Source organism: Oculina patagonica, chromosome 9, assembly GCF_052425735.1.
Source record: "Oculina patagonica isolate OP01 chromosome 9, crgOcupat, whole genome shotgun sequence".
In the NCBI taxonomy this organism is placed as follows: Eukaryota; Metazoa; Cnidaria; class Anthozoa; order Scleractinia; family Oculinidae; genus Oculina; species Oculina patagonica.
In genome coordinates, this window is record NC_135766.1 from 8,658,118 (window position 1) to 8,668,592 (window position 10,475).

At 36.0% G+C, this 10,475-nt stretch overlaps 1 protein-coding gene across 1 annotated transcript; it reads left to right on the plus strand.

The window, feature by feature from the left end:
• Nucleotides 1-668: 668 nt before the first annotated feature.
• Nucleotides 669-9,240, plus strand: LOC144665712 (roundabout homolog 1-like). Its single transcript, XM_078527002.1, has 6 exons — nucleotides 669-1,015; nucleotides 4,103-4,148; nucleotides 4,262-4,489; nucleotides 6,244-6,510; nucleotides 8,546-8,818; nucleotides 8,903-9,240. Exons 1-6 carry the CDS (start codon nucleotides 689-691, stop codon nucleotides 9,205-9,207), a joined length of 1,446 nt encoding a protein of 481 aa, XP_078383128.1. The 5' UTR covers nucleotides 669-688; the 3' UTR covers nucleotides 9,208-9,240.
• The last annotated feature ends 1,235 nt before the right edge of the window (nucleotides 9,241-10,475 follow it).

A 10,475-nucleotide genomic window follows, 5' to 3' on the forward strand; every position in this document is an offset into this window, starting at 1 on the left:
GTTGTTTCGTTTACGGGTTTATTTCGTAATCTGTTTCTTTGTTCGTTTATTTCTAGATCTCGATAAAAGTAAAAAGTCTTAATTTTACCACAACATCTGCAGGTCCTCTTTTTACTGTAGCCCCAGTACAAATCACCAGGGTGTATAATATCAGTAACGGGGTTTAGTGAAGTCATGCCGTTAAATCCAAATCAACATAATGTGAAATAAATGTTTATTGGTATCCAACTGTGGAACACGTAAATGTTTCACGGTTTTCTAATATCATTCTTAAACGCTTCAACTCCATGCAAATGCATTAAAAAAAACTCCTATCTTCTTCTGTTGTGAATGAATAAAATAAAAGCAAAAGAAATAAATATAAACCGATAAGATACGTAAATTTCGAAAAACTAAAAACTTAAAGACCCAATTACGCAGATGGTCGCCATTGTTAGATTTAACAGAATCCGATCTGTTTTTTTAGTACAAAAATAAAACGGAAATACTGACGGAATCTGCAACTGATATTCCACATGTTCTACCAAGTTCTACGGAATGCGAAAACAAATTAATTGTAACAAAAATAGAGGGGTCAGCATTCCCATGAGCATTCCTGATGGTCAGAAATCCAAAACAAGTAAACTATATAAAGACAAGTTAAGCCATGTATTCACCAGTTGTGCAATCTACAAGCAGAACGACAAACATGGAGAGCAAGAGCAAAAAGAGCTCCAATGTTCTTCTCTTTGGCCTTTCATTCAATTTAATTCTGACGCTAAGTTCTCTTGGTTTCACCTGCTATTCATTACATCGGTTAGATTCGCGTCTAACAGCAGTTGAACGGGATTTGCTGGCTGTAAACAGTTATCCATATCAGCTTGCTAATCGCGAAATTGTGACACCAAAAACTACACATTCGCCTCAAAGTGGATCGCAAAGGAAGGAAGCTATCGTGAAAAGGGCTGCCGACAGACCATCTTTGTGTCGTAAATGCAGCAGCGTTTGTCCACTAAACGCGAATGGGCAACGAAATGTAAGTTACCTTTTGTCTTATTTGTTATTCGAAAACTTTACAGACGCTAATCGTTAAATCAAGGGGGCTGGTTATTGCTTGAAATGATTACCCGTTGCCTTGTTTAACATTGCTCAATATATCATTTTCTGTAAGTGAAATAAATAACGTGACAGCTTGCGGAAAGGTTAACAACAACAACAACAAAAAAAACAGATTCTGGTGCCTTGCTTCCATAATCAAGCTTTATTTAAATTAACATATTCTGGGGTGAACGTGCAGCTTTTCAATATTCAGCTAAGTCTGGAGATTTCTTTCTTTTTGTCTTTTTTTCTCAAATTGTGAAAACAAGGTGACACTGTTGTAGTAAATTCTTCTAAACGGTTTGTACATGTCCACAGGCGTCACTGTTATCATTAAATGTTTATTTATTCTTTTATTAAAATTGTCGCTTTCACAGCGAAAACAAAAAGATCTTAGCCACATTTCGGAATTTGGTACCTCTTAACAAAAAATAAATGTTTGGTACTTTTTTATCTTTAATAGACCAAAATAAGCAAGCAAAACAGTCTTTGAGTGGCCAAAGTTCTTTAAGACCGTTTTATCTTTTTCTTGAATTAATTTATATCGTTAAAATTTTAAAACAATTTATTATCTCCAGATGGACCATCTTCTGTAAAAGATAAATTAGAAAGATTTATCAACATGCCTCATGAGTTGATTCTTACTGAGTCAATATTTTAACGTTGTAATTGTACAATATGAATAGAATTTATTGCTGTCGCTTCCTTGCAGACAACATTCTCGGTATCCGGCTGTGTTAGTACTTTTAGGGCAAATGCCAAAATCTAAGAAGTGCATGATTGTAACATTTTTTCCAATGGGATTACCTTGACCTTTTAATAACAAAGCTTATACTGTAAGGCCAATCACCAGAAGAAAACAAAAAGAAAAGAAAAGAAAAAATACGAATGTCACTTTAATGATTTTATTTCTGCCAACAAAATTGTTTACTAAGCTGAGTTTATATATAAGCGTTTCATTTTCCACCTACACATAGTTTCAATAACGGTGTAATAAAAAAATAGAAAAAAAGTAAAAAAGTAAATAGGAATTAATTAGAGTAGTTTCATAACTGGTAGCATTTACAGAAATCTCACGAGTTTTTATTTGCACTCTTTGAGTGCACTTTTTTATGGTGTAACAAAATAAATTGATTTATTCGTATTTTGAGGCACTTTAAGGCCGTCTGTATGAATAAATTTCATGCATGTACTTATTAATTCATATTTAAGTTTTTCCTTTTTCTTTTTTTCTATGACAACCCTTTTTTGCAATTAGGTGTAAACGCCGTCGAGGAATGTCTTCAATTTTTTTCAAATGTTTCATCTGTAGGCATATAATTAAACTTACGGACCAAAGTTCTTTTTTTAAATATTTTGTTTTTTGAATGTTCATTGATCATGACTTGTGTTTTTTAACTGCGTTTCATCGAAAATGTGATGTTTACGTGACACACTTCAGCATTTGGAACGGGTCATCAATTGTCTCTTTTTTAGCGGAAAATGACATGGTTTCCTTGAAAGAAAAAAGTTTTCTTTTCGTTTTTATATATGTGCCTGTTCGAACTTTTTTTCACTCTTCAAGCATTTTTTTTACTGCAGGCTATTTATTGTAAATTTATTGCAAACAATTTACTGCAAGCAATTTATTGTAAGTGCTCATGTTTTGCAAATGTTTATTTTTTCCCCTTAGAGCTTGCTGTGGGCATATCCCAGCTCTAATTAATACAGTCGTGCACTAGTTGCCCTGCAGTTATATCGCTGCTTAGTAGGAAAACATGCTTGTTCCCGACTGTGCTCTGGCAGTTCTAAGAACAAAAAAATGAGTGCGGTATTATTTGTTCATAAATTACTAAAACGAATTATTTATGTAACTAAGAAAACAGCAGTACTCTGCCTAATACATGCATTTAACACTAGGAGAATGTTACGAGAACTTAAAAACGGCGTTATTATGTGTTCCACTTGATAGTGGAAAAGTTAATTTCCAAAGTTTTTCATTTGCCCTCAAAACCACAAACATAACAGTATTTGTAGTATTTTTGTCAAATTTTTGATAGTCAATAGTTTTGGTTTTACTGGCGAGGTGCATGCATAGCTCAACAGACGCTAGCTTATCATAATCAAATTCCTAATTGACGTTCATAGTACATAAGTGCAAATTCTCCTACTACTCTCCTCCACCCAGTGTTAAAAAGAATCTATGTGCATGTTCGGGACAATTCACAGAATCTTTTTAACACGCAGTCGTAAAAAACTCAACGCTTTAATTGCGATGCTCGATGTACCAATGTACAAACATCTCCACAGCTTGACAACTTGATCGACACACTGACTTGTTACGCCTACGGTAAAAAACTGAACAAAACAAACCTAATTTTACAATACATTCGGAATATAGGAAAAAACGGGAACTATGAAATCAAACTTACATGTTCTGTGCGGTTTAGGTGGTAAAAACTGTATCAAAAAACAACACTGTCGAGCAATCCGCCCGACACGAAACTCTTTCCATCACAAACCATGTGCGATCGAGTCACGTGACTCGACCCAGTCCGAGCAACTTGTGCACAGTTAATAACAGACCTAAATCAATTTCCGGTTATTAAGTTCGGCCGCTAGTCGGCCTCAACAGTGCACCTGTGAATAATAAGTAGCTGGAAATGTATAAGTCATATCGTTTTTTACAGTTATCTGGAAGTTGTAGGTTGTTTTCAACTTTTCAGTCACTATGAGCGACTTAATCAATAAGGGTTAATCTCCTGGAATTATTTTAGCCCTAACTGCCTTTTCCACATCACAATTCGACAGCTCATTTCCTTGACTTTTATTGTTGTTACTTTGGGGAATAAGGGCACAATTTTCACTTCATCGTGAAACTACTATGAGCCGACTATCTTGAATATCTGGCAAGCATTTAAAGGATGGTAAGCAGCTGTTATCGGTACAAATGAAAGAAAATTACGACGAAGAAACCTTTTTTGCAGCTGTTGGTGATACTTTGCAACTAATTTAATCACCAATTCTTTCAAATTTCAACCAACAGAATTTGACAGAAGAAACAAGTCAGGGAAAGATAGTTTGCGTTGAAGGTAAGATTTATGAGCGAGTATAGTCATTCAGTGGATCGATTGACCCACACGCAGTTGAACTTTATCTCGTTTATCATCAGTTGAAAAGATTTAACGTGCATTAATTTCATCAGGTCGTGTAGGACCTCAAGGCCCACCAGGTCCACCAGGCCCACCCGGTTCACCTGGAACTACTGGTCCCCAGGGCCCTCCTGGTAAAAAAGGTAGAAAGGGAACAAGAGGTGCTCCTGGTCCGCAGGGAAAGCGAGGCAGCAGAGGATCACCAGGACCCCCTGGGGCTGCAGGGCCACCTGGTAAATCAACTCAATATGAAACAAGCTCTGGTAATGGACATCAGTTAGGTAGGATTTTATTCTGTTTCGAAAATAAAGCTGAAGTGTAATGACTGACGGCTGTGATTGCCAAGATTTGATCTTGACCTACTTCTTGCCATGCACGTCCATTTCATGGGAGAAGAGACTTTCAAACCGATAGCATTTTCTTTATACCTCTCTCTTCAACACTGGAAAGCTATTGTTAGCTTGCTCTATAACATCACATTCATTATTTGCTTGTTGTGGCCGTATATGACGTCACATAACGTTTTATAAGTCCGCAATTTTGGATCCGCCATATTGCATTTAACTCTTGAATGTGAAAATGAGTACACTAACTCTGCAATTTTGCTTCAAAACTTACCTGTCAAAATACGGTTTCCAGGCAATGCTGTCCTTGGAAATACACTGTTGACAGATCAAAGCTTAAAGTTCTGATATAGGCTTGTTTAAAATTGTACCATAATTCCATTTTGATCTCATAAAACGTTTACAAACGTTCCCGTCAGTGCCACTATGGTTGCCGAGGAATCCCTAGCGAATTAATGGAAAAGTCGCCAATATTTGACATGCGATCTGTTTCTGTTTTTGTCTGCCTTGCAGTCTTATTTTTCCCTATTAAACACAAGCGACTAGTTTGCGTGAAATGTTTTCCTTCCAAAGCGCCCCCTGGGACTCACCAGGAATCTTACATGACGTTATTAGATCCAACCCCTTGGATGCTCCTCCTTGGATTTCACTTTTTTCTTGAAAAGTCAAAAAATAACGGAAATAGATACAAAATCAAGCCAAAATGGTTAAAGAGTGTAACATCCTGCAAAACTGGAGAAAATGAAGAATTTTGTCAAAAAGACGATATTTGATGAAACATGCAGGTAATTATGACGTTGTAAGTATAGTTGCTATGCGACGTGAAGACTTCCTTAAGGGATGAATGAAATGCTACAGAATTAGAAAATTCCGCATCATTAAGTAAATCTCCTTTTCAAATTTCCAAAAAAAGAGCTCGAGCTTGGCATCCGTATGTCAGAGGGTTTAAACACTGTAGAAATGGTGGTTTTAAAAAGAAAGTAGTTTGGCAGCAGTTTTTTCTTCTTCTGAACTTCTATTGCTGGTTTTCACTGTCACGCAAGTAACGATACTGTCACGCGCTGCAAAAAAAATCCAAAGCTATTGAGAAAATAACAAGATAGTCTACGTATCCAAGTCTCAGGTCTCTACGGTATTCCTTACTCGAGTTATCCGTCATAATGTTTAACACAAATTTAGAGAGCACAGTATGGAAACGCCATTTTGGATCCCATGTGGAGTGGCACCAAGATGGCCGCCGGAAATCAATGAAAACACCTGGCATTCACTACTGCTACAAAGCGCGGTCAGTTCACCTTCGTGAACACGTAAACAGTCATATAAACACTTCTTGTAAAGCCTCAATTGTTCAGATCGTTAAAAATAACAGGATGAGGCATTCTTTTTAAGCATACGTGACAGCCTTCAGGCGGCCATTCTGATGTCGTGTGGCACAAAACTCCGAAATTCAAAATGTTATTTCTCAAAGACGGTGGATGCTATCGAGCTGAAAACCTTCAATAAGATATATATTAAGGACTTCTAGTCAGAGGGCTCGCGATTCTGGATTTAGAATTTTGATGACGTCACGTGGAACCAAGAATACAATTCTTTTTGAACTAGAGCTAATTTACAAAGCTTTTATTAAAATTTTGTATAAGCTCGTGTAAGTTTGTGCTAAAATAGTGAAACAAACAACATTTGTTTTCCAGAATCACCACGCTTCATTGAAAAGCCTTCCCCTTCCGTGACGGTTAAAGAGAGACAAAACGTCACATTATCCTGCAAAGCAGTTGGGCTTCCAACGCCTGTAATCAAGTGGTATAAAGATGGACACGCAATAGAAGATGTCAGAAGACATTTTAAGAAAAGGAATTTGGAAATAACAGAAATACAGTTTGAAGACCGCGGTATTTACACTTGCACAGCCGAGAATCTAATGGGCAGAGATCAATTATCAGTTAATGTAACTGTGAAAGGTATGCAACAAGAGAATAACGTGCTACGTGTTTAAATGTTATTTGCGCTTGCGTCGAATTTAAGACACAAGATCTTATCCTTATTCATTGTCCAATTTCCCAAGATATCTGCGCCTCGGATTTAAATGAATTTATTGCATTTTGATTTTTTTTTTCAGTCTTTGTTTCTAACTTAAATGTTTTCGAATGTAAGAAAGCAACTACTCGTTTAAAATGATAATAATTACATGTTTACCAAAAACTTTCTTCTTTAAATGTTGCTAATTTCCGTTGACCAATCGTTACTGGCTTCTCTTTGCAATTGTAGTACCAACCAAATTCGCGACAAAGCCAAAGAAACTACTCGGTTAAAATAATAATAATAATAATAATAATAATAATAATAATAATAATAATAATAATAATAACTAGTAGTAATCAGAGATTAGGGGAGTGCGTTCGACATATCTGTAAGGTAAGGTAAGCAGGCAGTGGCAAAAAACCGACATGGTCGGCCTACTAGTAGTATGCCTTATGTCAAAGTAAGTTTCCATGCTTATACCTCACTAAACGTGAAGAGGATAAGTGTGAGAAAGATTGTGCGACGAGCCAAAATGAATGAAATATTATTTACACAAAAATAATTATTTATTTCACTTGACCTGTTATCGTTTGGCACTAACGAGATTTTTAAATAGTTTTACTTTGATTTAAAATTCCACAAATAATAATAATAATAAAACCTTTTGAGTGTCAAAACTGAAATAGCAGTAATAAAACCACTAAATGGGGACACTTTAAAGTAAAAAAAATAACAAAATCGAAATATCCTAATAAATGCTAAAATCGGTTAAAATTGGTTAAACTATTTACAATATATACAAGTTAAAATACAAGATAAAATATTTTCAATATATACAGATAAAATACAATCTAAGAACTTACAAAGTACTTAAAAATACAGACAATTCACACAGTAATCCACTACACGCATAATTATTACATTCACACAACGATTTCCTCGTCAAAACGTCTAGTGTTTCTAGCAAGAACGGTTTATCACAAATTCAAAGAAGTGATAAAACAATTTCTCGTCAAAACGTCTAGTGTTTCTAGGAAGAACGGTATATCACAAATTCAAAGAAGTGATGAAACAATTTCGATCCGTATTATACCCACTCTCGATGTATTCAATTCTAACAATTTGTAGTTTTGTGCAACATATAATTTGAGGAAAATACGCTGGTTTACATACGAACGAACTCCGTACGAAACTACGCATCGACTTACTCGATTTCCACTTTTTCCGACGTTCGGTGGCTGAAGACAACTCTGCTACCTTGGATGATAACCTTCTAATGTTCTCCATGACATTTTTGCCAAAATTACAATTTTGGAAACACGTTTTTAACCCTTTTTTTCAAGCAAAATAATGTTTCTAACCTCTCTTTGGGACGCCATCTTGTTTTGCATAAAATCGAGGCCATCTGTGGCTACCAGTGTCCCGGCCGAGATTTGCCCCTGCAAAAATCAATAGGGGCGGCCAATTTGGAGTCTATACACCTGCGCGCGCATTACGGCTCGATTCATTATGCATAACAGTGCACAGGCATACCAACTCAAAAGACACAGGACGCAAAACAGAATTAGGCTTGCGCTCTCCTTCGTCGAACGCAATAACATGTTTACTAAAAAAATTCTTCTCTAAATGTTGCTAATTTTCCGCTGACCAATCGTTGTTGGCCTTTCTTTGTAATTTTTTTTATTTATTTTTTTTTTATTGAAACAAAACAAACATCTACAATACTTACATTAACTACTTACTTACAACAGTTTGATTTTAATTACATAGTTACATTAATTGTTAATAAATATTATTGATTAATAAAGAAAAAAATAAGCTACTGACATACATAAATGTACAAAATTCAGAGACAGCTATACACAGAGTAACCACAGCTTTGAAAAAGATGGGTCTAATATCGAGTTCCTTATTATGGGTTTACAATATTGAAAGTTATGAGTTCAGATCAATTTGCTTTCTTTATAATTGCAGTACCAACAAAATTCGCGACAAAACCAAAGAAATCGGTAACTGCTTACAAATCATGGGACACGATTCTAAAGTGTGACATCTTTGGCTATCCCTTTCCTGTGATCACGTGGACTAGATCTCTCAAACAGCTTCCGGTCAACAGATATTTCATTGATGGCAACAAACTTACGATTTACAACACGACAGAAGAGGACGATGGTGCTTACGTATGCCAAGGAGCTAATGAACTGGGGAGTGTGATGGCAGTAACATGGGTGGTGGTTAAGGATGTAGGTAAGCTTTAGAACAATTAGCATCCCAGAAATTATTGTGAATGAAAGCGCGGTTGTAATGTGTTGATATGTTTGTTTGTTTAAGTAAATCCCTTCATTGTGTCAAGTCCTCCCAGTGAAATTCAAGTGCCAAATGTTGGTGATTCAGTGAAGTTAAATTGTTCTGCTCGTGGCTCGCCACTACCTAAAGTCAAGTGGTTCAAGGATGGGCGACATGTTAGTTCTGTGGAAGTGCAGGACGGGAAATATTTGTTAAAGAGTGAATACGTCATCCATCGCTTCGAGCCAAACGACACCGGGATCTACACGTGTCTGTTTTATAACGACAAGAATACCACAGCAGAAGCCAACACAAGCCTAAGTATGTTAATAATTTGCTTTGTTTTCTAAATGAAAGATTTCCTTAAATAGTGACAGTGTGAAACTGAATTATAATCACAGGAATGTCGTAGCAACAACAAATTTGGTAACTCGCCACAAGTAAATTGTCGCAATCCCAGTGACGTAGTCTTTTCAAAAACAAGACGAACTGACTTAGTTCCGCTCGCAGTTCGTCGTTTGCGACGTGTAATGAAATTTTGACCTAATAACAAAAACATAACTGAGATATAAGCCGTAACGAAAACTTCCGGATTTCTCGGAAATCCGGGCAAAACAAAAATTGATCGGAAAAGTTGAGAGAAATCGTAGAGTAGATCAAAGGGAACTTCTTTTGGTTGATATTATCCTGAGATTCAAGAAATCATTAATTCGAGGTATCGGGATTCAACTGTAAATCAGTCCTTATAGACGACGAAAATGCTACTTGGACTTTCCCATTTTGTGCAAAAAAGAATTAGACAAAGCAGAGTTGAACATGTACATAAATCTTTCTTTTCTTTTCTGACTTGAGGTTTTGTTTTGGCTCGTTTTTTTCTGTTGTTGTTGCTGAAAAGTGCGAATGGAAGTACATTAAAAAAAACAGTTCCGACAGAAATAAATGACAGACAAGGTATCAATTAATTCCTCAAATAACGACAACGATGATAACTTCTTAGGTGCCTTGCGTAGCATTGTCAAAATTGCTAATTGGTCTATCACAGTTGAACTCCAAATTTTCTCAATTCTCGTTTAAACACACATGTAGATGTTTATCTAAGACATACCTGAGAATTGGCTTGGGTTGTAGAAGGCAGCATATTTACCAATGCATCGTAGTCCCACAAAATGTTGTGATATCGATCAAAATAACCTGTCTGACAGCTTAACATTTCTTAATGGCTCCAAAATACGACAAAGCAATTGTTAAGCGCCAAAATTCCTTTTGCATTTTCATCCTTAGCAATTCTCCTTTATCGTGGTTATTTTCTCTTGACAAAAATTTGAACAGAACCCAGAACGATCAATTTGTTTTTTCAAACTTCCTTGGCGGTGATGAAAGATTGGTTTTCGTTACTATAAACTCCGTGACTGATATCACAAAGGCGCAGACTCGATTTACGTCACAATATCATGTTTTATGTCACGTGTATTATGTCACGTAAGTCACAAAACTATTCCTGTGGCTAAAATGGCAAATAGTTGTTCGATCAAAATGGACCTAAATTGATCCAGGTTGGCTTTTTAATTATCTAACTCTTTCGTTGAAAAGGGAATTTTGCAATGGAACATTCGGCAAG